Source organism: Nestor notabilis, unplaced genomic scaffold (assembly GCF_000696875.1).
Source record: "Nestor notabilis isolate BGI_N333 unplaced genomic scaffold, ASM69687v1 scaffold20379, whole genome shotgun sequence".
In the NCBI taxonomy this organism is placed as follows: domain Eukaryota; kingdom Metazoa; phylum Chordata; class Aves; order Psittaciformes; family Psittacidae; genus Nestor; species Nestor notabilis.
This window is the reverse complement of record NW_009943491.1, coordinates 1-27,878: the sequence shown is the minus strand read 5'-3', so window position 1 is coordinate 27,878 and position 27,878 is coordinate 1. Positions and strand designations below refer to the sequence as shown.

The following is a 27,878-nucleotide window of genomic DNA, read 5'->3' as shown; positions in this document are numbered from 1 at the left end:
AGCTCTGTTGCCCTTCTCTGGACCCACTCCACATGGCCATCAGCATGGCCACAGGTGAACTCATCAGACCTACAACAGCAATGGGAGGTAGGACACCCACTGATGGCAAAGAGACTTCTGGGCTACAAGGAATATGCTCTGTCCTGCTTGCTGGGAACATCTAAAAATGTCTCAGTCTCTCAAAACTCCATTCGTTTAGACCCTTCTCTTCTACATGGAGCATAAAACATTACTCATAACTAAAAAAGCCTAATAGCACCTCCACAGAGCACTTAAATATTATTATGCCTACGTTACAGATGGTAAATGGAGCTGCAGAAAGCAATATTCAGCTGTGTTAGTATAATAGTAAGTTTTTACTGAAATTAAGTGATATAGCTGATAGGAAACAAAACATAGTACCGTATTTCTGCTGAGCACTGCTTCTCTATTAAACTATTTTTTCTGGCAAAAGCTGAATAACAAGGAAGTGAAGAAAGCTGAAATAATATTAAATCTCATAAATATTTGCAACTCTTCTGCGTACACAAAAAGGAAAATATTACATTAATTTATACCTAATAAAGCAAATCTCTCATTATTATTTCTGTTTGAAACAGCTACTATTTGAAGGGCTTTGGTAAGCAAATTGTCATTTCTTAGGAGGCATTTTTGGACTTTTGACATGAAAATCATGAAGGTCTTTGCTTATAATCATCACTGATTATTTTATTAAAGAATGCTAAACTGTGTTGCCTTGAAAACATAGAGGGAGGAAAAAACTTTGTTTTATCAGAGAGATGCAATGATGAAAGCTGTATTTCTTGTTCCCACTTAGCTGGCAATAAAAATCCAAAGGTACAATATAGGTAGTTCCTGTATGATTGCAGATGAATTTTCAAAGAGTGATAGAATAAGAAGTTGAACTATGTCCTAGTGAAAGGCATGTATTAGTGATATCTGTCAAATTCATTCCTCTTTTGCACCTTCTATGTACATATTCTTCAGCACAAAGAAATGTTTATGGACTGAGGAACAGAGAAGTGAAATTGGATTTGACAGGATTTTTCAGATGCAGTTTTTAATTTCTGGACAAAGAAAAGAAAACACTAATCCTAATCCACAAACAGAATAAATCTCTGACAGCTCTAACTTAACTTGCTGTAAGTAGGTATAGGGTGCCTTTTCTCTGGATAGCTAAATGAAGGAATTTCCACTGTCGGATTCTGAACACATAAAAAGAAGTAAACTCCTTTTGGCCTGATACTAAATAAATGATAAATCCCTTTATGTTTAAATAAAATGCAGATACTGCCATATGAATAATTCCATAATACTCTAAGAAAAATAATTTTTTTTCTGTCCTAACAGACTAAATCATTCCTAAAGGTACAATTTTAAGGATATAGAGCTTTAACTCTGATACAAACACCCCCCACACACATAAGTACATATATACCTGGGAAATGCATACACATCTTTAGAAAGCTGTTGAAGATGCAGAAGGAAAATCCTAAAGGACCTGATCACCCAAGTAAAAGCAAGAGTAGTGATGAAGAGCAGCTCTGCATTGATCTACTGTCCTTTAGGTAATCCTTCTTGAGCTAATTCCTAATTTAATGAATACCAGTACCCACACCATTCTGAATAAAGTGTGAAAGAAGACTTTCCTTGATCTATATGCAAAGAAATCCTGCATCATATACCTTGTGCACTATATGAATAATTTTTCACACCCTCCTAAACCATCCTACTTCTTTCCGTCTGCCTGGAACATACCACTGCCCAGCACAACCCACCCTCTCATATGCAATAAACTGTTAAAGAACTGAACAATGTAACAGGGAAAACTAGTTCACTACTACACAGTCCAACCATTAATTACTAAGCCAAATTAATGAAATTTCCACAGGTAGAAAAGTATTTAATATGTGGCTTCACTCTAATCTTCAGAAATTACCCTGTTGTTCTGACTTACCAAACTTGTCTCATTTGAGACTTCCAAGACACTGGCAACATTTAAAGCTTCAGAAAAAAACTATAGTATACCACAGAAACAGAAATAGTATTTAAACTTCAAAATAATGGAACTATTATTTTCTGAAATAGAACGTCAAGCTGCCACCAATATGACTTTGTACAGTTTTACATCTTTTAAATATGAAGTAGGAAAATAAGCATAAAGTGAATAAAGATACCAAAATCACTGTATGAAGAGTCCAACACTGATATGGCACATCTCAAGGAAACTACTTCTGTCTTTTGATTTTTGAATTAAATTCTACCAAACACAAATCTGACAAAACCAACCAAAAACTTCCATAAATTACGGATTCTGTTGGATGAGTTCTTCAAAGATATGGATGTTATGGCCAAAAACCAGTGAGAAAACAGGTTTTTATATAACCACCCAAAAACATTGCATTTAGTTAAGGCATATAGAACATTAAAGGAATTTTTACTGTGTTCCTTCAAAAAATAAAAGAATTTTAAAATAGCTGTAAAATAATTAAAAAGAATGCAACATCAAATCTAATAGATATTTTCAGCTTTATCCTTTTTGTCAGTCCTTTTACATTTACTTTTAAAATATAAGGTTTTACCAAGACACCTGAAACAATAGTCAGTTGACAGGCTACTTTAATATAAAATTGTATAGCCTTCAGCTATTTCATTATGGAGACATATTCATATTCTGTTCTGAATACCCATGGAATTGAAGCTACATACACATGTACAATGCCATCAGCTAAAAAAATGTAATGAAACTAAAAATTATGTCAATTTACATCACAAATACTGTAAAACAGATTAAAAAAATTAAGTTATGTTACAAAATAGTGCAAAACCCATTTCCCCAAATCACAGGAGATCCACTTGTGGGCACAGCAGAGTGCCTTAACCTTTTTCAGCTGACTACACTGTACATGGTATTGTTAATTGCTACAGACTAATGGAATGTTAAAATAATCCAGTGCTTTGTTTAGGGCTAGTAATGCATGAAATGAAAGCTATGAAATTAAAATGCTTGTTTCACAGGTAGCTGAAGTTAAATCAGTGGCTTGACAACATTAAATTAGAAAACTGGACTATAGCCATAATGACTTATAAGTGGAAATACACCAGTTTCATACTTATCCTTGTATAGAAATTAATCTTACCCCAAACCACATATATAACACATTGCAGAGGTTTTCTTAATGGATAGAAAAATAGACCTACCAATATTTAGTAAGTTGCTGTCTAAATAAAACTTGTACTTTGCTTCCTTCAGTGATCCAAGAAACATCTGCAGTATATTCTAAAGTACACCAGTTGGTTATGATAAACTGTCCATTCTGCTGGACTGCAGGTCTAAAAGGCAAAATCTTACCTGTATCGTTGCCTGTGATTTGAATAACATACAATTTTATGTCATTTCCACTATCAGAGTGTGAAGTAGAAGGAGACACCTCTTGAGGTTGTAAAGCCTCTGTGGCCTCCTTCACTTTGGGTGGTGCAGTAGCTCGTGCAACTGCAATAGCAGTTGATGCTGTGAAATATTCCTTATCAATTTCTGGTTCTAACATCTTTTCACTCAGATCGTCATCAGCAGTGGCTTTACTGGGAGAAATAGATTCACCAATTATGATGATGTCGTTGCTTGTTACCTCCTCTTCTTCCTCAGGAATGATACGTGGTGACTTTTGAGTAACAAAAAGTTCGGATGCTGATGTAGGCTGCATTTTGTCTACAGCACTAACAGAAGGTGTTGTTACATCACTGAGAATTGCTGACTTATCTGTTGCATTAGCTGAAAATATAGCTGTTTTGATTTGTTGTTCTTCTGATATTCCTGAACCTTCCAGAGTGTGGCTTGGAGAAGATCCCAAAGTTAGATGAGTAATTCTTTCCACAGTAGAATGATCTGTTGGCATCGTATAGGGAGGCAACACAGATTCCCAGCTCACTACATCGCTGTCTTCTTCTCTGGCAGGGGTTCCTCTGCTTTCGTATGTTTCTGCTTGGGTACCCACTGTTATAGGCATCACTTGAGTTACCTTCTCTTCTTGATCAGTTGCATTTTCAGCTTTCGGAGTCACTGTGAGATGCAAGGTCCTGGTGCTACTTTCATCAGCTCCCAGAACTCTTCCATAATCTGTGACCTTCACTGCTGGCACTGATAATTCTGTCACTAGATATATCTCATCATAAGCTGAACCTGCCTCATCCTGTTTTTCCTGAACAGCTGTTTGAGATGATTCCGATCCTGGTGCCGTCTTTTGTTCAAGTATGTGGACAGATGTCACAGATAAAGTAGTATCTCTAGCAGTATCTGCTTCCTTATCTTGGTCTTCCATTGAGGGTTCCTCTGGGAACACATCACTGTCTTTTTCAGTTGTTTCTGGTGCTTCTGCATGAAAGATACCATCAAAATGAGTCTGAGCAGTAACTGCCGTATCTCTAGTGATCTCAATCTCTACAGTAGTTGGAACTAGGGAAGCATCATGTTCTTTCTGTAGAACTGTAGTATCTACCTCTGTTACATCTGTAAATACAATAGATTCCTTTGTGTCTCCAATGCCAGCTGGTGGTGCTCCTTTTCCGTCTTGAAGTGTTGCCACTGATTCCTCAGTTGATGTTGCAGTGGTTGTCTGGCCTTCTTCTGTCACTGTGTATTTTGAGACCTCCATTTCAGTAAAGACTTCTTCAGATGTTGCCACCAACATTTCAGTAGCCTCTCTTTGTCCAGCTTCTGGAGTAGGAATGGACATTTCCAAAACATACCCTGATGTTTCATCTCCCTCATGTTCAGTTACCTCCATGACTGTGGGCACAGCAGTTGGTAATACAGTAACACTTGAGGAGCTAAAAGACTTCATTGTTGCACTGCTTTCATCCACTGGTAGTTTGGATAATGTGATCATTTTCAAATCTGAAAAGCTGCTTGTGTAGGAGACACCAATAGTATACTTAGTCTGATCAAAATTGGCTGATACAGCTTCTTCATCACTTTTTGCTTCTGCTGTCTCCATGCTTGTCTCAGTTTCACCTGTAACTGCTGAAATCAGAGATCCTGGATGTTCTGTAATTTGCCCTGGAGATGATGTACTCTCCATTCCTGAGATGCCATCTTCTGTATCTAGCTCATATATACTCTCAGTATGAGAAGATTCTTCTGTCATATACCCCTGATCTTTATCTGTCAGCAGCCACCTGCCAGAAGCTGGAGCAACCTGTGTGAAATTTTCACTTGCAGCATGTCTTTCAGATTCTGCTGCAAAAGAATTAGGAATGATGGTTGCAGTATGAGTGATCTTAACATCTATTGTTCTTATTTCTGGCTCCTGTGTTTTATCCTGCTCCTCCAAAGCAGCTGATCCTTCTGTTCGCTGAGATGAGTGGATAATAGACGTGTTACTTTCTCCAAGAGTTTGCAGAGAAACAGTACTTCCTGAGAGAGTGATGGCCTCAGATCCTGTTTGATTAACAACTGATACAGAAAAGGACACAGGTACTCCAGATGACACTGTAGGCTGCACATCTCTCAGGTCCTCTCTGCTTCCTTGAGCTGATGCTTCATTATCAAACAATGTCACAGAATTAAGTTTAATGAATGGAGTTGACTCATCTACTGTAGAAAATTGTCCAGTGGTTACTGCATTCTCATCTACAAGTGTCTCTGATGCAGCAGGCACATCTGATTCTGGGATGTTACCAGTAGCCATGCCAGAAACTCTATCAGGCATAATGGTGTACATGCTCTCTCTGCCCTCCCTCTCTGCAGTGAGATCGTACTGATCAGTGAACAAAGCTTTAGGGATTACAACAGTTGTAAGTTTCTTGTCAGATTTCGCCTCCATTGACTTTTTTGTGGGTTCTTTTGTTGAGTGGGCACCAAGATACATACTCTCTTTTGTTAGTGAAACTGAAGTCCCTGTCCTGGGAAACTCTCTCCGAGAAGGTGGTAACAAGCTATCTGTAGCTGTCATCATGGGACCCACTTCTATTTGTTCAGTCTGATTATCAGCATCATGTTTTTGTTTGTCTCCTGTTTCAGTATCTTCCCACAAACCAGTGGAAGCCTTAGCTACAGCTGTGCTATCCTGAAAAATTACAGAGGTCAAGAAAGCGTCCTCAATGCTTTCAGACCTACCTTGTTCCTCGGGCAGTTCTGCTTCAGAGTAAGTGGGCTCCAGTTCCAAAGCTGCAGATGTGCTCTCTGCAGGTGAAACATCATATTCAGTCCTTCCCAGTGTATCGTAAGTGCTTATTTCGCCATCTGTGACAGTCTGAGGTAGAAGGGTGGTTAACTGAATGTTCTCCATGAGCACCTCCATTTCCCTTTCTTCCTCAGCCATGTCAGTAGTCCTTTCTGTATCTTCTTCAGGCTCTAGGGTTGTTTCTGCCAAAGCAGGAACCTCTGTTTTGGCAACAGTCACTTCAACAATCAAAGTCTCAGTAACAGGTTTAAGAGTGACTTTGGCAGGTGTTAATTTCACGCTGTCAGTTTTCAGAGATGTCATAAGCTTGACAGTTGTAGGCTCTGTTATGACTTTTTTACCTTAAAAAAGAAAAAAGAAAATATTAAGGAATCAATTAGTCAGAACACAAACTAATGTTACTTTAGTTCAGTCTGAATGTTCTCAACAAAATCAAGATGCTACACCAAGAAATTAGTATGACATAATATGACATAAAATAACGTGTTATAAAGCTACAGAACATCTAACAAAGTCAGATGACATGAGAAGAGTAGCAGTATTCTTCATATTCGTAGTACATGTAATTGTCCCTAGAAATCCTCACATTATACAAGTACCCATCAGACAGCTAAGTACCAATCAGTGAATGTAAAAGTTTATTTCATGATGTCATGAATGGCTGGTAAGGCAAACCTGTGGTTTTTCTTCAAAGCTTGCTGTAACATTCCATTCAAATATTTAAAGGGAGTGAAATACCACTGTAGTTTATTTTCAGCATGTAATTGCAAATTGTAAAAAGGAGCCCTCACAGGAGTGAGAGCATGCTGAAGCAACAGGAACAAACATGCCATCAGAAAACACAGTTTTACCATGCCACAAGACCTGCTGCCCTGCATTTAAATTATACTAAGAGAAATTTATTATGGGGAAAGGTGAGAACAGCAAACCCTAAGATTGTAAACTTAATACTATAATGATGTTGATCTTTGGGAAACACTTCAAAGGTATACATCTGAAACTTCTCCCCACACAGAAGTGCTTCTATGGGAGTGTTGAACATGAAAAGGCAGAATAATGTATGATGGGAAGAATAAGGGAGTAGCTATCTTAGATTCACAAGAGACACAAAGAAAGGCCTTTCAAGTGAACCAAATCGTGATGTTTTAAAGAATCCTGCTGTCTTATGCTTTCTTCACTCCTTCTGCCCCAGATTTTCATCCTATCTGAGAAGGAAATGTGTCCTGATAACCATGACACTGCAGTCTGATATTGGATTTTAAGATGAAAAGGTGAATTTGTGCTCAGAAAACAAGATTTGCTCAAGAAAAGCCCAGGGTGGAAACGTCTTCCCTTCTGCCAGTTCTACCAGGTCAGTTATCTTCAGATAGGCAATGTAAGCAGACAGGTGGATGGTGCAAATGTCTTAAATCAGTGCTGTTATTGCCAAGTGACTGAAAGTCAAAAGTTTTATATGCATACAAGAGGAAAAGATGGTCCTTTGAATCACACAAAGCATATGAAGAATGCACTAAACAGACTACATATATGAGGACTAACTGCTTACCAGACAGACAAAACTACATGTATAGCTTCTTGCAAAAGAAAATATTGCTCAGCTTCTAACAGGGTAAAGAAGTCTATTCCTCTAACATGCAGAAATCAAAACAGTTATATTATTTTACGAGAAAATATTGAAACCAAAGCCTCATAATTATAGTTGTGAATTACTGAAAGAGATCCGAAACCTTTACTTGATGTAAGATATGAATACCAGTTATCAGGGAAAAAAGTCAGTTCTGAGATTGGGTTTTGCCTGGCATATGGGAGGAACATCTTCTAGATGATGTTGCAGCCTCTGTCTGAATCATGACTTGCAGGAGCTAACAGTATGAGCAAAGAAGAAGAAGAAAAGAAGTGAAAAATTTAGAAAGATTCATATTAGTCATATATTTGTGCAATGACCGTTTATACACAAGCGTACACAATATGCATGCACAAATAGGTCTTTTTCACACCCCCATGCCTAATTAGGTACCCTTTTGATATTTGTAGATATGAATTCCACATATGTCAGTTAGGGTCACACAAATATTTGTTTAGTTTCACACACCAAGTTTTGAAAATGTCACCTTTGCAAGAGAACTGTTTGATCTACCCTGAGGCAGGCAGTCTTGCTAGACGATGGCTGCTTAGGATTTCTAGAAGAACGGGTAGACTGGCAGAGTAGGGAAAAGAGGAAAAGGGCTGATATGTCAGCTTTCTTGAATGAGAAGTGAAAGTGAAAAGGAGATTTCGAGGGTACGAAAATATGACATTGCTATGTTTAGAAGTGGTGGTATTCTTTGCCAGCAGAAAAAGGAACGGGTTATTTTCCCTACTGTACATTAAATCTTTCTGTGGTTTTACAAAGAAGACATAGCTACTTATATACATTTTTTTAGTAGGCCAAAACATTCAGCTAAGGAAGGAGTACAGTGCCTGGAATACTACTAAGCAAAACACAGCCTTAACAAAAATGATTTTTGTGTTTTGGGGTCCTACAACCTGGAGTTTATTGTGCTTTTCCATATCTAAGTGATTCAGGTGTGAGATGCTGTTCATGCAATCAAGAATCAACAGATCCTTACAGTTATTCTCCCCCTCTGCTTACAGGAGGATGGTTTGAAAAAAAACAGAGTTTTACTTCAGAACTAGGGAGTGAAGAGTACACACAAGTGAGTTAGCACTGATCTGAGTGGTAGCTGGTAGTTGTTAAATTTGTACCAAAGAATCCACCAATTTGCCTTAGCAGCTCTTTTTTTTATGGCAAGATAGAAAGGAGACAGAATAGTGTGATGTTCTCCTTTCTAACTGTAGGATGAGTTTTCTTAATGCAGATTGAGTTTGTTTCACGGCCAACACCAGGTACTTGTTCAGAATCCCAAATACCATATTTTAAGTAGCTATCAAGATCACTGGCTGAAAGAATACAAAAAAGTAATATCTTCTAACAAAGCTAGATAAAAATGAAGGCATGAGTATGGATTTTAAAATCAGAGGCAGGGGTGGGGGGAAAAGGGAGAGTTAACTTTGCTTCATCACTGCTGGAAAATTGTGTGCACTTACTCATAACCATTTATGTAACTTTCCAGTTTCCAAGAGATGTTTGAAAGTAAAAAAGTTCACATATTTATGCCTGAAATGTGGTTATTTATTGTTTATCTGCTAATTACTTAATAAGATAGGTACCTATTTATGAAGTAAACCTGAAAAAAACACCACGCGTATTTGATTCACTTATATTAATAAGTGAATCAATAAATATTAAATTCATATGCTAGGGTAAGTTAAGCATATATTTTTTCAGAATTTATTAATAAATTTTCTCCTGTGAAAACTGACATAAGGTTACTAGTGTGCAAAGAGCAGTTCTGGTTAAAATCAAAATACAGTGCTACTAAACCTGCTTTGTCATAAATATGATGTGTAAGATTTTTCATACAGATCACTCAGGTTTGCAAACTTATTTGAGTGGATCAAAAAGAAGTTGCGTCCTCAAGGAGAAATCTATCAATGCTATTTTTTTTTTCCTGTGGAAAATTAAAAACACAAAGCTAAATCAAAAGAAGATTACTCTTTTAATAGACTGAACATCAGTTTTAACTGTCATTCACTCCACCCAGATGTTTTGTATTACTGTACTCCTTGCATCATCTGTGCAATATGCTATCTCCTTTGTCCTTTCTCTGAATGCAAGACATGAGGCAGATTTTCCTAATAAAATTCATGAACAGATTAGCAGTGAGAAAGCAAATTATCTCACCAACAGCTGCTCATATCAAAGACTATATTGTCATCTTTTAATCAATTCCTTTTGTATTGAACAACCTGCATGTAGTTTATTTTGGATGGAGTATATGACTTTACACTGTATTTTTTCACTCTCTGTTGGTTTATTTTATGCTTTCACTATGCAGCATTTTCTTTCCCTTCTCTCCTACCATTGTTTAAATAAGGATTCAAAATAAAGGAACAATATTAAAACTTGACAGATTTTCAAGGAAAAAAACTTGTCACTTTAAACAGTTAAACTTTGTGATTTACAAAGAAGGATTTTAATATGTTCTGTGCTGTTTAATAATAATTTCAGAACACCTAGTTGTACTTACTGGAGGAGAAAATGCTTGTTTTAAAGATTATATATGTATTTTATATGCAAAAATTTTCATATATGCACTTTCAGTATAACCAGTTCCACAATATTTTTAACCATGTGTCTAACTTGAACCACTTGAGCAGTTTCTCTGCACTCAGAAATATTGACTGTGTGTTTACATTTAGGTATGTATTTAAAAACGTGGAAATACATAGACTGTACAGATAGAAAAATAAATTGGGTTTGAGTCATTGCCAACAAGCAAAACAACAAAAAATTATTTAAGTCAGAACAAAACCTGGAAATAATATATATTCTTTCTGTGAATAATAGCCAAATTAAATTATTCCAATATATCAGTAATGTGGAGAGAGTCAAAATTAATGGTTTGACTTCTTCCAGCAATTTAGAGCATGAGGTTGCTTTGCTTAATTTTTACATGTTTTTGTGTGTTAATTTCTGTGCTGCTTTGTTGAGTTTGTTCTGTGTGTCTGTCCCTTCCCTGCTACCAACCCTAGCAAAGGGGACAGTCCTGAATGTTCCCCTGACCCCAAAAGTTATGCTAGCTGGAGTTTAAATTGTTGTCAGAACCTTCCAAACTGTACAAGTCTAAGAATAAAAAAAACAGTTTAAAAAAACCCCAATTTGGTACTCTGGCCTACAGGCTAAGCCAGAAACCTCTCATTATGGCACTGACTCAGCACCTACTCTCAGTCATTTCAGAAAGCAGAAAGACGGGCAGGGGTTGTGGAGTGTCATTCTTTATTTATGAGACGTGTGGCAGCATAAGGAGGATGCAAACTCTGATACTGCAGCTGTGAGAGTTTTTCTATAACTCCGGGTGTATACTCCCACTTACCTACAATGCATTTTGACATCAAAAAGCAAGACAAATGTAACAATAAAAATAATTTTAAAAACCTAATTGTGGTATCCATTCCCACTTACAAAACACATGCAATATTAAAAAAAAAATGAATGGGATTCCTAAAAAAAGGAAAAAAAAAAAAAGAAAAAAAGAAATTTAAAAGCTATTAGTCAATCTTATTTGTAAGGAAAAACTTAAAACATGATGAAAGGTCATGCATCCTTTTCACACCCTTGCCCAAGGTCCTTTTCTTCCAGCTAACAAAACAGCAGAGACAGCAGCTCTTTTAGCTCTGTGAACACACTTTTAAGCAAAACCACTTGCTATTTCATAACTTCTGAAGTCAGATGGTTAAGGTGGAAAGACATGCTCTCTCCTGGTTTCCCCCCATGCAACTGTAGTTCTGTGGACAAATTGTAACCTGTCAATCTATCTACAAAAGAACAATAGCAGAAACATTTCTCTTTCCACATTTTTTATAGCAGATCTGCCAAAGAGGACAACAAATCAATGAGCCTCATTAGTCAGCTTTTCCTAATGAAATCAGTATTACAGGACCAAATAAAAGGAATAATCTTTGCTTCCTGATTGCAAAAAGCAACTGAAGAACAAAGACAGCCAAGATTGTAACTTGGATCAGAAACTGACAACACAATTCTTGCTGCTTTGCTCTTCCTACTTAGTGTGAAAGGAGACAAATTACCCGTATTATGTCCCATGAGTGGTACCCAGTTACCATAGCAGTGATCAAAGGCAATAAAGAGATAAACCAATTTATCTTTGCTGCACTTGAACACCTAATGGGATGGATCTTTTACTTCTTCACCTTGTTGCTCCTAATCCTGTCCTTGTTGCCTGACCCATTCAGTGATCTGAGGGAATGAAAGGAAAATGCCTTCAACTGTGTCTTCTTTTCTTTCTTTTTTCCCTCTGTCCATCCACACTGTTTGCATTTAGGGACTATTGTTAAGGAATGTCATTTTGAATAACTCAGACAAAAGCAAGTTCACTTTCTCTGGCAAAAAAAGCATCTCCTTCTGAAGCCCCACCTCCTGAGGATCCAAACAGTTGTTCCACATACATCAGTTAGATTGATAAATCAGGTTCTGTCTGTGCATCATTTACACAGCATTACAAGGCTGAGCTGCACGCAGCCAGCACTTCTTCCTCCTTCTGAGCATGAGACACTAGAGTGTCTATGGCGCAGGACTGTCCAAAATGAACTGAGATCTTCCTGACATTTTGAGCATGGTCTGACTGACTTTTCTCAAAATTCTTTCACCATGTGGCTGAAGCAGTGGGATAACAAACATGCAACAAGCTATTAGCCTGCTCAGTCTCCTTGGTGTTTGCCAGTCTCTATAAAGCCCGCAGAGAGCTTCAGGGATTTATTCCTCCTGCACCTGGTCCAGGATATTTCTGGACATCTCTGCAGCTATGCAGGTCCTGGTAATCTGCATTATCTCAGCCAAGTAGAGAGATCTACCTTCTTAGAAAAACAGTAAAAGCTAGACAATTGTTTATCTGGTGGTAACAGCCTCAGTAAGGCAGCTTAAGCTCTTTGGGTAGCTTTGCCTTCACAGGGTGGGAAGGAAGCATGAACAGAGCCAACAGTATGAACAGATACCGACAGTGTATACAGTGCAGTTAGTGCCATGACCTTGAGATGCTTGCCTGCTCAAAGGCATTGTATTCTTGCTGATACTGGACTGCAAAATGGTGGAGGACACTGGCTTTATTATGTTCAGCACTATATTTTGTTTCATCTAACTTTTTTTGTTGTTCTTTTTCTTCAGATTGACAATTTCTTTCCGTGGGTGTTACCACACCCCATGTTTTCAGTATTCTGTGGTCATTCCCAAACTGTTCAAAAATCTACAGATCTCCTGTAACACAGGCCCTGACATCAAGCTGGAAATAATTCCCTCATCCAGGAAATAGCTGGGATACGCAGCTACCAATGGTTGCTGTGGAGAAGGACAGAACTGCTTAGTTATTCAAAGTTTTCCAGATTAAGTCATATGCAGCAAAAGGGAAGACAACATTTCTTCTGCCAGCTTTCAGGCTATGCCTAAAGATCTTATGCTTTCTGCTGCCACTGGACAAGTGGAGCACAGCTGGTGTTTTCTGAGCCTACAATCACAGTTGCTCATGCTGTAGGACCTCCCAGAGAAGAGGCTTTCTGTCCCTCTTTCCCTGCTCTAATGTCCTCCACAGAAGAACACTGCGTGCAAGTGGCCTTGGAACAATAAACAGAGGGTTTGGTTGGAGAGTTCTTGGGGTGGGCAGAGGAGAGATTTGCAAAGACACAATCATTCTCCACTTGCACCTTACAAAAGCCTGTCCTGCTACATACTATGAAGGTTGCTACTTCTATATTTCTTCTATAAAGTGCACTCTGATTTTCAGCGTTAAATGGAAGCAGCATCAAATAAGCCCTTAGTCACAAGCAGTAGCTGACTTGTATACAGTCCTGATGAGGCTATATTGAAACAATTAAAACAATGTAGACTCCATTCCTGATGAACACACATAGCAACTCTGTCTCAGAACTGAAATTTTCCAATCTCCAGCTAAAATGAAATCATAATGCCAGACCACAGTGGCATAACCAGAGAGGAACAACAAAGGTGCATGAAACAAAGTTAAAACAAAAGAGCAAAGCTGAAATAAAATGGTCAAATCCACAGCAAAATGGTCAACATGTGTTTTGAGTCAAGCAAAAAATGTTTTGCTGAAAGATTTGCCAAAATCAATACCATTCTATGAAAAAAAATCAGCTTTAATATATCAGTGTTTCTCAGCAAAAAGCAGATTTATGTTTCAAACACTCAACCACCTCTGTGTATGAAGTTCATCAAGTTCGGTTTTGCTGTGGGAATGTAAGACAAAATCTGCGTACATTTTGATCAGTACACTTCTGGAGTGCAATTTATTCTATAGATGTTGTAGTATAAAATGCCCCATTCAAAGTCAGCTGAAGTCTGTGGCAAGTTTCCTACAAACTGCATTGGATTAGATATGGTGAGACTAGAGGGGTGAGGGATGGAATTAAATACCCTATAGCTTTATGCAAGAACTATTAAATAGGGACCCATTAAAAATGAAACCTTTTTTGCCGATACAATGTTTTATTCTCTTGCAAATAAAAATAACTCTTCAGCAACAGTCGTTCTCCTTTTTTCTTTTGTTTGTAAATATGTTGATATTCTATGAGTTCCATATATTAACACTTGAAAAACTTTTTCTCTGATGATGGCCTCCAAGAATCCTCAAGTGCTTAATCATGTGTCTAACCTGAAACTTTTTCAAGCCCTATCAGATTAGGGATCTCTCAGAAATAAAAAAAAAAACAACCAGCCCCACATAAAACAAACAAAACAAAACAAAAAAAAAACAAAACAAAAACCAAACCAGACCAAACAAACAAACAAAAGGGACAAAAAAAAAACCCACCCCCACCATCCCCACCACCCCAAAAAAAAAGCCAAACTAAAAAGCCTGGAAAATGTCTTGGAGAGATGACATGAAACACGTAGATAATGCTTCAGAAACCCAGAGCCGTGTGGTTTCTGTAGAGTGAAAAGCACTCGCCATCAAAATGGTGAAGGCTTTTTGGGTTTTTTAACAAGACTTTCAGATTTTAAATCATGCATTATTAGTCTGGGCCACTTTTATTTTCGTAAAGTCAAGGCACTGGGTAAAAAGTAATTTTTTAGCCAAAACAGCTGAAGTATTCAACTTTTCAATTTTAACTGCTGAAGTTAAAATCCTGAACTAAACTGTACTGTTAAATGTTGTCCAGGTTGGCTGTTTTATTGAAACTAGTGCATACCATTTTTAAGTTACTGCTTCGGTTACTGTTTTTCATGTATTTTAATAAACGTGATTCATTCTTAAAAGTAAGCAAAATGTTCAAGATATTGATTGAGATGTCTTATAACTGCAATTTAAAATTAATATTTTGAGGTTTTCTACCAAAGACACTTTTAATCACAGGATAGAAGACTCTAAGCAGTGCTGAAGGAAGAGATACACCCTTTCTTAAATATACAATTTGTCTTTGTAATGACTAAAACAGATGCCTGCTCTGCCACAAATCTATTGCTTCAGAGGATGAGTAAATTCAAGCACTGGACTCATCCCTCCTGTGGCTGGGAGCCATTTGTTTTGATGGCCTTACTCAGGGAATATATCATTACTCAGCACGAGTAAAAGTGGCAGATGCAGGTCCTTCATCACTGCCATTTGACTTCAGATTAAATATGCAGCACGTGGCCATTAAACTTGGAGCTGAGTCAATGGGAACTTCAGTAGTTTTCACACAGGAGGCAGAAGAAATTTTACAGGGATACTGTAAAAAAACTGAGATCAACACATTAATATCTATTAAAAGGTTGGACTTGATGATCTTAAAGGTCTTTTCCAACCTAGCTGATTCTATGATCTGTGCTGCAAACCTGGAGCTACCGGGATAGCTGGCTTGATCCTGCCTTGTTCACAGAGGCAGGAACAAGCCTGGTTTTTTTTCCTTTACCTGACTTAAGATCTCATAAACACATGTAACAATATCCTATTTTAATTCTCTTCCAGCAACTGAAGTTTTTTTACTGGTGTGACAGGGTATTCAGTTGAGGAGGGAAACACAGCAATCTAATTAATCTGAAACACATAATGAGCAGAGTCAGAGCTGTAAACACTGGATTGGAGTTGCGTGGAAAGAGACAAGGTCTTGGGGAGGACAGTTTTATTATGTGGCATGGTAGGAATCACTGTGTACAGCTTTGTACCAAGCTAAAAGCAGTCAGAGCTTATGGACGGGGAACTTCGTGTGGTTGACTACTGCACTGAAATTTTGAAATAGAGACAAAAGGAAGTTTGAAAGAAACTTCCCGACAAAAGTTGGCTTGAAACAAGGACCTAAACTCTAGATCCTTGTTATACTGTAGAATCATTTTTTTTTTCCTTTCTCTGCCTTTTTCTGCCCCAAAAAAGGGGCTGGCTCCAAGGCTGCAATAGGAAAAAGTGAGTCACTGTACAGTAGCTGCTTCAGGCAGCTGCCCGAGATGTGAAAGAGCAAGATGTTAGGCAGCAAGTCTCATTATTCAACACTTGCATAAATCATCTAACAAAAGAAATGAAGAGTCACGGCTGGTTCCCGTGAGATCTCAAGCACCTTCTGAATGCAAGAGAGCTTTCAGTAACTTTTGAAATACCTGTCAGACAGGCACCCTGAAGGAGGGTATCTGGTTCAGCATTAGACTCCTGCATTTCCCTGCACAAAACTTGACGTCTCTGGCAAAAATTGAGTGATGTAGCTTGCAGAGTTTAATTAAATCTGATGTAATACAGAATGCAATTAAAATTACTAGAGAGTAGTTCACTCCCTACCAAACTGTGTTGGTTCTGTTTAGTCTTTTTTCGGTTTTTTTGCTAAAGGGTTGATAGTCATAGACTGTCTACTTCCTGGGCTCCAAAATGATGAAATATTTATTCTCTGTGTATCAAGGGCAAGATACAAAAGTCAACAACCCAATACTTATCAAGGATGTTTTTAGAACAAATAGTATGCCACTAGAATTTGTTAAATAAAGCTTCCAGAAAGAACACTTTGAGAGGGGTGAAATTCACACAAGGAAACAGAAAATTGGAATTTGTCCTAACTAGAGATGAGATTACAGGCAAAACATACAGTTCCTATTTCAGTCTTTTTAGAAGGATTGATGAATTTTTTCCCTATTAAAATTAATTGTACCCATGACACTTAAAACCATTCATAAACAATTTGGGAGAGGCAGAGAATGAGTGATATCACAAAACTTTGCTCTGCAAATTAAAGCCCACACTCCTGAACTTACCTAATTCTTATTCCTGTTCCCTCGAAGTCCATTAGGACTACTTCCACATGCAAAGTTTTAGCATCTTACCCACAAGCACGAAAGGAAAAAATCTTATTTTAAGGCATTGTAGAGTGTCTGAGAACAGCCAGACTGTAACGTTACACCAAATGTTTCAAGTTGTTCTCAAAGCAGTAAGGTTTGTCCATAAATGAGCCTTCAGTGCCTAAGTGGGTAAGATCTGCACCTACAGTTGGTTCATCATCCACAAAAATGGAGACAGTACAAACTGCTCATTTCAAGTACTTCTGAATTACAGTCATAGGACTGCGTCCAAAAAGCTAGATATTCATAGTTAAAAAACAAGTTCTGAACTTTTAACTCAACACTAGTAGCCTTTACATGTTAATGTCAATTGTACTATTTGCAACCACAGGAATTTCCTTGAACAGAGAGTCCTGCAGTAAAACTGCTGAGCAGCCCAGCTCCCCTGTGCTGCTGCTGAGTATGCAAGAATCAGGGAAGTAGGATTTTCAGCTCAGTAGAAGCACTTTGATGTCTTAGATGTGATGCACCTTCCAACAGTATCAATGCCATCTTGCATAAAGAACACTCCTGTGATGAAGAGGAACTTAAAGGATAGAAGTAAGGTGATGGATCCTCTCTTAACAGGCACAGTTATCTGTTAGCTACACAGAAATTGCACGTTGCTCATCATAAGATATATGGATGGGGTTTTGGAGGTGTCAGGAAAGAGTAAGTACTCATCACTAATGACACAGAGAAGTGTAGGAAGGATGTTCTGGAGTAGGCCAGGCAAATAAGACCAGGACCTCCGTGGTGATGGCCTATAAAGTTATCAGTTCCAGGAAGGCCTGGGAGACAGGCGGGGATCTGGAACAGACGAGATGATATAGGGAAGAGAAACTAAGGTACACTAGAAGATGGTGAACCTTTTGGGACAAAAGGAACTTATGCCAGTATAGGCTGCAGCATGAATACAGTATAACCAGGCTGCTGGCACTGAAGATGGAAGGGGTTACAGAGGAATATTTAACCACAAAGCCAAAGGAAAGCCACAGGCGTGGAGGAGATACGGCAATGTAGATCATTCACAGCACCAGCTAACTGGCACATGCAACACTTGGCAAGCGAGAAGAGAATTTACAACTGCTTTAGAACTTACACTTGCTTTAGAATGCTAAAAATTATGATGGGACAAAATGCCTGGAATCCAGAGGTAGCCCTCACATTACTGGTTATCTCAGAGACCTAAAAATGACAATGCTTTTGTGCAGTAGGTAGAACAGCACCTCTTACTGCAATCACCGGAGACAGAATATCAAGTTAGATGATAATCATTCACCTGGTCAAGTAGGACATTTCTTCTGTTCTTATGCTCACTGACATGATGCAAATATAGCAGGGACACCAAAATACGTAGCATCCACAGACTCAGGTTGACTGTGGGTACAGTGTGTTACTCTGTGTAAAAACATTACTCATTCTGAACTCTTACCTTAAAACTTTCCCTATCTTTAACTGTCAGTGTTGCTTTAAGGCATTTTCTTAGTTTAACTTTTCTCTTTTCTGTAAAGCCATAGTGATAAAACATTTTTTTAAAAAACTCATGCACTCTGCAAGAACTGGAACAAAATACGTATTAAAGAAAACACTTTTGAGGGCTAGAATGAGGAGCATACTGAAAATTATAACTAAAAAAAAAAGCTTACGTTCATAGCAGTAGGCATCAAACTTGCTATCTGGGTAAGGAAAGCCTGTTTGGTTCTCATAGCGATACAGGGTTCTCACCCCAAGTAAACCTCCACCACACTGGGGCCTTGCCACTGAGGCTGGGTAACGAACACTGCCATCCGCCAGCCAGCCATAGTCACACTGGTCAAAGCCATTCCTCCAGGCCACATACAGGTTCCCAACAGAAGCAAGAACGCCATCTCTTTTCCGACACAGCTCTTTAGCTTCCTCAAAGGTGAGCTTCTCGGGGGCTGAGACATGAACTACTTCATCTAGAGGAAGAAAACAAAGATAACAAAGACTGAGTATCACATTTTACCATAAAGTTTTCTTCTTCGAGTCAATGTCCTGCAAGGTTTTTCCAAAATTTGATTGATTATTTTTCCTAAAAAAAAAACAAAAAACAAAAAAAACAAACTGTTAGAAAATCAAATGTTCAAGATTTGGATATAAAAATCAGTCTAACACAAAGCATGAGCATTTCTATACTAACTTAATGTCATGAAGTGCACTGTGTTTGGAGATTGGATCCCTCTCTCAGTCTCCAGGCAGAGATAACAGCAGCCTTCAAGCCCCTCTGCAACTTCTGTTGGAATAGACTACAACTCAACTGCACTAATTAAATTTAGTCGTCCAAAAGAATTTACTTGCTCAGTAAAACAAACCTTTTACATCTGCAAACCTCTTTTTTACCTGCCCTCTTTAGTCATCACAAGAATGTCACTCGAGACACAGAGCAAAAGCAAGTTTTCCTTACCGGCTGCTTCACAGCAGCTTCAAATGTCATATTTCCATCAGTTCTCATCCTGCCCCATGGAGAAACAAATGTGAGGGAGTGCTCCAGACATGTCATATCCCCTTTTTGTGTGGAAAATCTCTTTTGTGTGACAAAGCTGAACTAGCCTAGAATGTTGGAAGTATAGTTTAGTTTCCATGGAATAATAATTTGTAAATAATAGCCTTCCAGTGGGAAACTGAAACAAAACAAATAGCACATCTAATATTTTACTTCCAAGCTAAATCACCATTATACAATCAGCTTGGTTGCCTTATTCACCCGAACACTATAACAAAATCAAGTCTCTAATGTTCAAGTCCTGGGAATGAAACTGTAAACTGATTTCTTTCTAATTTTTGCTCAGATAGGACTGATGAAACCTAAAATCAACATGTTCAGCTATAGAAAACAGTGTAAATTCAAAATATGTTACAAGAGAATAATTCTCTTCTCCATCTACAGTAGGTCAGAATGCGACAGTTGCTGCTGCAGGAAACCACTGTTTATTTGACATGGGACACGCAGAGCAACTTTTCCATCAACTGATCTGAATCACTGCCTCCAAATGGAGCTTGTGCATAGCTTCATTGAAGTTAAGGGTGTTAATTCCTCAGAGCTGTCATCTGCACTCTGTTAAAGAAACTTAATGAACAGTTATGTCTTACTATAAGACTTCAAAATCCAGGGTTCAATCAGTAATTGTGTAAGAGAGGTTGCTTTGCAGAGAATTACTTATTCAAATTGCAAAGGAGTATTTCTATATGAAAATCTGCGTTAAGTTTGCCTTGGATTGTGCCCCATGTGTAATATAATACTGAACATTTAAAATATGTCTGGCTAATCTTTCTTTGTATTAAATCTACTCTACTGACACAGTATCTATTTGGTTCATTCTTAGAGTCAGCTGCTGTGATACTCATACCATCTTTACCAAAGATGGGGTTTTTTTACCAGAAAAACTAAACGATAAAAACCACATGTGGTTAAGGAAAAGTGCATCCCAACCAGAATAGTCCAATAAGCGAAGTCCAAATTCACATTCTTTGCCACCTATTTAGTATAATAAAGTATTAAAAACTTCATGATGATACATTCACAAAGAAGTTAAAAAGATGCCAGAGCAACCAGCAAAGTGCCCTTACTGTCATTCCATCTTATACCAAGTAAATACTAATATGTTTCAGGAATGGTGGTGATAATATAAAGGCTAAAAAGATATTACTCTTTATAAAAGATATAGATTAAAATATTCTCTATTAAAGAATGTTTTTCTATGATCCCAGAATTCATATTCTAAAAATATCCATTAAAGTGCAAAAATCAGATTCCAAATAGCAGCCATCTGCTCTAGGAGATATGACTCCACAATTCATCTGTCCAGTCTGAAAATATATTAAAATTCTGCATCATTGAGTGTACAGTTAGTATGCATAACAACTGTTGGAATGAAATACAAAAAACAAAACTAGGCACTTTGGGGATAATCATACAATGCAGCTCAGGTTCTGCTGAGCTCTCTCATGGACTCAACCTCAAAACAAACAGAAGCTTTCAAGAGGCCACAGAAAAAGAACTTTTACTCCAATCCTGACTTCCAGCATGTCAATCAATGTAGCTGAAACATCCTGACTCCTTCAAAGTACTTGAAGAGACCCTTGCACAGAAACTTCCTCAAAAAAACTCCAAAATTAAGGGTGAAACTAAGAGAATGTATTTAATCCATGAAGTTTCTAAAAGTACCTGCTACTTTTGGAAGTACAGTGAGCTCCATATTTAGCAGAAGAACTCATCCTATCACACTCTTACAGTGTCTTTATTACGATATTTGAAAGCACTTCAATTTCTCAGCCAAAACACAGGAAACAAGGAAATTAAGAGAGAAAGCGTGTCTGGATGAGAAACAAATGACATCACCACCAACACTGAAGCAGGGCAGATTCAGTTTTGTGTTTCTTAAAAGCCATGTGCAATGTTTTTATAGATGGAGTACACTCCAAATAACTTAGTAATATTATGCCGTCAAACCCCATTGCTTAGACCAGCAGATTAAGAGAAACTAGTCCTGCAGTACCAGTGGGTGAAATGGAGACCATGGCAATTTTTAGACTACAGACAATAACAGTGTATATTATTGTTGACTCCTGTTTAAAACCAGGCTTTGCATTGACCATCCAGCCTCAGTGGTCAGGGCACTTGAAGAATCCCCAGGAAATTCCTCTTATATGTGTTTGTTTTGCTTGGTTAAAACAGACACCTGATGAAAGTCACGCTTTTTTCCTCTCTTTCAAACATATCATCATGCCAGATGAAGAAGCCAGGTTTTTTTCTTGAAGGCAAAAGCTGATTCACTACAACCCCCAAGGAAAATGGTTAAGATCTACAGACTTATCAGCTGGTTTTATAGCAAGCTTCATCCCTTTGACGGTTAACTCAATTATTGTCTCTCATCAGGAGACATCACGCTGAGCTGGGCATGTCTGTAGATGTGAATTTCATGAATCACCCATCTTAAAAGCAAGCACAGAAATAAGGGCAGGCTAGAACCATAGCCGGGGGTCACTACACAAGTATGGACTAGGGTAGAAGTGATGAATCTGCATGTAAGTCCTCCAGCACAGAACCCATCAGTAATTTCTTTTTCCATAAATGAAACCACAATTAAGGTGTTGGTGGACCTCTGCTTCCTAGAGGAGATCTTTAAGCCTGACTATGTGGGACACTCCTCCCAGAGCAGAGCATCATCTCCTCAACTTCACATCACATCACCCATCATGCCAAGCACAACAAAATAAGCTACAAGTCCATGAAAACAGTTTTACAGATGTCTGAAGGATTCTCTTAAACTGCAGAGAAGACATAAACTGTGAGTTTCTTACTGAACGCTTTTAACACATCTCTTAACATACCAATTGTTGTAGATGGTGGCTGGTCAACCACCCATGAAATGTCCTTACCAGTTGCTGTGAGGGAATGACAAATACTAAGGAGATACATTTATTTGGTTGTAATATTTTCGGTCTTTTCACCCATTTAGCTCTCCTAGAGCCACAGGAGCCTTTGTTATTACTGTCCCATCCAGAATCTGGTGCTCACAAGCTTTACCTTGTGCTTGGGTGCTCAGATTCTACACTACCTTCAGCGGCAACAAAAGAAAGATATAAAAATACCCAAAGGGATATTAAATATACAAAAAGATAATTGTTCCCATAGATGGAAATGCTTAAGTGTAACAATTTTAAATAAAAACAGGACAATAAGGTTCCAGTACCTTTCCATCTTAGCTTCTTGGTGGTGTTCTTGTTTGAGGAGAAGAAACATCATCACCCACAAAGAATTTGGCAGCTCTTTTTGAGCATGGGTCTGTGGAAAATGCCAGACCTGTTCATCAACTGTTCTGAGAGGCGGTGGAACCCACCAAGTTTATCAAGCAATGATGCACTTATGGAGATGCTAGAGCTCCAGGATTCCATGACTACAGCTGCAAGTCAGGTATGAAAGGTGGCTAAAAGTGAGAAAATGTCTTTTTTGATGTTATGTGGAACATTCTAAGGACATTTCCTGACCTGCATCTGTAGCCTGGTATTACTGCTCCTCATAAACATCTGGTCATGGCTACATGGTTGGCAGGTCAAAGTTCAAACAGTCATGACACCCTCACATCATTACTTCCCTTAGAAACATTGAACCTATCCAAACTTTAATTCCTAGGACACAATCAAGTGTGCAAAGAAGCCAGAATGCTTCCAAAACTAAAACATTTACTCTTGCACCCTGAGGACCACATGTCCCAAGATTTTCCATTTTCTGCTCCTCTCTTTCTCTCTTTGGTCAAAAGGTCCATGCAAAGAGAGAGCAGCAGCCACCAACAGGACTACTAGACTGTTTGTACACCAAGGAGGGAAGAGATACTACTCTACAAGCATATGCGGGGAGGATCTATCCCTCCACTGAGATGGAGACCACTACCCTTGTCTCTGGAAAAAACACACAGGTACATTTTGGCCAAGACAGACACCTGAAAAGTTTCATCTGTCTTCATCATAGTCAGAGGCCTTGATGGCTTCATACAGTTATCCTGCTTATTAACACAACTCATGCTCCAACCTTTGCCCTTCCCAAACTTCACAAAGTGTCTTGTCCCAGCTGCAGTTCTCTTCCTCCATCCTGCTGTATTCTCTGACACACCAGACTAATAAAAAGGTATCCTTAACAAAGTCACAAAAAATTGCTGTGAAACACTCTTCATGACTGGAAAACAACAAAGACCTAAGCAGCTAGGTTCAACTTTAAAACAGAAGGCTAGACAAGCTGAAGAAGTCTTTTTTTTACACGTTAAAACAAGTTAGTTGGTTCCTTTTGATACACATCAGTAATGATGTAATTAAACTCTCGCGAATGTCTTAGGTCTATTCTATGCAAAACCATAGGCTGAACAAGAATCTATTGCATTTGACAAGACTTTTCCCACAGGCTTTTTCTCAAGCATGAAGAATAACGTGGCAACTGCTGTAACCTTAAGAGAGCTCTGCTGTAGTCTCAAAGTGTCGCTGGCTTTTACTTATACAAAGGGTGAAATTAACTTCACATTCTATATAATTCTTCCTTTTTTGTGCTTTACTCTTACAAAACTCATTTAGATGTCAGGATTTTCACAGCTTCCCAAAGATGAGCTTTATTACGTTATGATCTCAAATACTATGTCAAGCTTGAAAACCACCATGGTGTTATTTCATTTTTTATTTACTCTATCTGGGCTCTGTACCCCTCTTGAGAACTCTTGGATCCATGACTCTGCATTAGGTTACACAATTCAAGGCTAAAGAACTAACCAGTACAAACAAATGCAAAGGCTGTGACTCTACCACAGGCCCTGAACTAGGAATTAAAGAAAAGATGCTTTTTTCTGTCTCTCTTTTAAAATCTAACTATTGCTCTAGGATCAGAATGGGCTCCAGATTAGATCTCTACCTGCCCACAACACAGAATAAACTTCTCACCTGAAGTCATATTTTAGATTATTAATTCCTTAATGGTTATTCTCACAGAAATTTCCATGACAATAGCAAAGCTGCATGAGACTAGGTGGAAAGTATTTAAAGGACATCTGGTTTTGGTTTTTTCTTTTTCTTCTCTGCACTCACTGGGGGTGGAAATGGTGCATGGAAGGGAGACTATAATTTTCCCCACAGCCACCCCAAAATAACTTTCTTAGCATGAGTCCCCATCTGCATATTACATATGCTTGTTAGACATATATGGCTTCTAACTGGGTTTGGCCAGAAGACAATGCTGCATAGAGCAGTTTGTGCTTTGGCTTTACACCACACACTCACAGCTCGTCACTTCATCAGTGGGCTTTGGCGAGGGGATCTCACTTTGTCTCTTTCTCTGACACCACAGCACTATCAAATCAATCACATACAGCTGATCTGAAGACAGACTGGAAACCCCTCCATCCCCATCACCCATTTCCATTCAAGGGATTAGATTATTCCATAGACAACATTGGTGCAGACACTGCATCAGCTGGAGGTGTTCAGAGAATCTGAGAGTCATATTCAAACTTTTGCAGCTCAATCACTTTACATTAAACTCTTTATTAGTAAATCATTTCCTGCAGCTAAAGGTATCCTAGATGTTTTTGTTAATGCTTGGTACACTGAAATATGTGATGAAATATGAGGAATGTAAATCAGTTTGTAATAAGAGACCATGCCCAATACCTATTTAATGGTATTTCAAATCCAGAATCTTATTTTTATCACTAAGAGCTCAAAATTTTTAAATCACTCTCATAATTATTCTTCTGTGTTTTAGCATAACTCAGAATATTTTACTTATAATGGTAAGAGCTAGCCTAGACAACTGGTTTTAATTTAAGCTAATAGTTTGTGTTTCAAGGAGAAATCTATGTCTCTGGCTAACTTTGTGATTTCATATGGCCAGAAAGGAAGAAAACTGAAATGGTGTTGCTCCTACAAATCCTCAGTGCAAGTACTCAAATTAGTACTGTAAATTCAACAAACATTCCTTTAAAAATGTATTGCAAGAATTCCTACCACCATTTATGGCCTTCTGGGGTAACACACTAATAGTGGCCAACAGGCCAATAACTGTTCAAAGGTTTCCATGGTGATATTCTCATTATGGCCCAGATTTTGATATCATCAATCAAGCACCATCTTATTCCATGAATAGTCATCCCACCAACACAGGCTCTCCAAATAAGGACCTGTTTAGTGCAAGTCAGTCTAATAGATTTGGCATTGAATCACAATAGGTTATGCAGATATGAACTTTCAAATTCGCATGGAAAATCTCATGCTTAAGCACATTTCTACAGTGTATTATGTACCATGAATGTCATTTGTTGTTAAGGTAGTGTTGAGAGCTCTCATTACAAGAGAAACGTACCTTGCAGAATCAGCCTTTGGTGGACAGGGCAATCAGAAATTTAGCATAGCCTTAAATCTTGAACTGCAAGTCTTCTACCAATATATGAATGTGGAGCAAGCAGAACGCAGGATCTGGTTTACTGTTATGTTTGCTTTCCAATAACTTCCACTGACATTTTATCTAATTTTGTGTCTTCTGTGGACGAGTGGTTTCCAAAGTATAATCTCTTTGATGCTATGTAACTTTAAACAAGCTCTGTATTTGAAGCTAACATTTGTTCTTACAGAAACTGCTTCTGTTATATAGACAAAGCCATCTTGGCTTCTTAGACCCATCTTAAAAGGGAAATCTGGGTCAGAGGCTCAGGTTTCTGTGAAGCACTGAAGAATAATTTATTCTGCACTATACCCTAATGTTCTACTGTGTCTTCCTAGCATGCATCTGTTTCTCTTCATCTAAACAGAATAAATTAACATCTCTGCATGTCAGTATAACATGCCTATATTCTGTATCCATAAAACCATCACTCCTTCTGACTCTCAGAAGTTATTTTCAGACACCAGCTCATTTGAAAACTTCTGAGAATATGGGGGGGGGAAAGAATAAAGAGAAGAGGGGAGCATCTTTGGATAACTATTATCTGGCATGAAAATTGATCAATAAAATAAGAAAAAAATTCCTTATACAGCAGGTTGAGGCCTTAGAGCTAATTAGCTAATTACCTTGTTCATTGCAGTCACCTCTCCACAGCTCATATGGGACCTTCCTACTACGTAAATAGCTTAAGGATAAGTTTTCCTATGTGCTCAGTGTTCACCTGACCCTACTTTCTTGAAGCCAATTGTAAATGTAAAGGGAATTCCTCTCTTCTCAGATTCAGCTTATGACCACAGTAAAGTTTTTCTAGTACCAATGCCGTTTTCTGTTTACACACAAAACATGCAGCCATCATTTGCCACACTGTTTTGTTTCACACCCTCTTCAGAGGGAAAAAGACTGCAACATGTACCAAGCCTAAGATGTAGCACTATTTCCCTAATATAGGAGCAAAGATTCTAGAACATTTTTGTAAATGCATGCTCTGAGAATCATTTGGAAAAAGGCTTTTTATCCTTTTGCCTTTGGGAAGGACAGCAGTGAAGCTCACAGGCATCTTTAACTCTTGCAGAGTTCCATTCTGAACCTGTACCTGCCTCTGTGAGCATCCTGTTGCCATACAGTGGTAACTTGGAGAGTTTCAATAGATCACAAAGGTGAAGTAGTCAGTCATAGTCTTCACACCAGACCTACAAGCTCTTGTAGGTCTTTAACCCTTGTCCTATGCTATGAAGCCTCTAAGGTACAGGCTGAAGCTGGGCATTTGTTTTAATCAGTTCTCCACAGGAAACCACTCTGCAAGGAAGAAGGTAAAATAAACATGCTTATTGCTACCAGGTCTGATAGACCAAATCTCCCCAATATTCAGTACTATCTGAAGGTTTCATATCCAAGCAGTTCACATTACCACAGTCCAACTGATAGGTCACAAAGACATGCATATTTTTAAATGGATCATGGAATCATAGAATGGCTAGGCTTAGAAAGGACCTTAACATCATCTAGTTCCAACCCCCCTGCCATGGGCAGGGACGTCACCCATAACAATACAACAGAAATGTATAGCAATCCAGAGAGGAAAGCCAGCTCATAAATCTTGGAAATGGAATTTTTTAAGAAGGAAGAATCAATTAATGTTTATGAGAAATTAACATGATGCGTGTGCATCTTCACCAAAGATGGCTGCACAGTAGCTGCAACCTCTTTGAACCTCAGTGGCGTGGCTCCAGGTTGTTCTGAGCACAGAACATGAGTGTGAGAACGTCCAGGATAAGCTTCTCCGTATCTTGCCCGTATTAGTTACACTTCTCTTTCTTACGAGGTGTCCTGGGTTCAGCTACAGCAGTCA

General features: G+C 38.3%; 1 protein-coding gene across 1 annotated transcript; it reads right to left on the bottom strand.

Annotated features, from left to right (window-relative positions):
- Positions 1 to 3,352: 3,352 nt before the first annotated feature.
- Positions 3,353 to 21,308, bottom strand: LOC104411532 (versican core protein-like; the record flags this gene model as incomplete). The annotated part of the gene is made up of 3 exons (XM_010021974.1): positions 21,278 to 21,308; positions 18,738 to 19,031; positions 3,353 to 6,523 (listed from the first exon to the last, which is right to left on the bottom strand). Coding segments are annotated over exons 1-3 (3,496 nt in total), but the record flags the coding sequence as incomplete, so codon positions are not given.
- Positions 21,309 to 27,878: the final 6,570 nt, after the last annotated feature.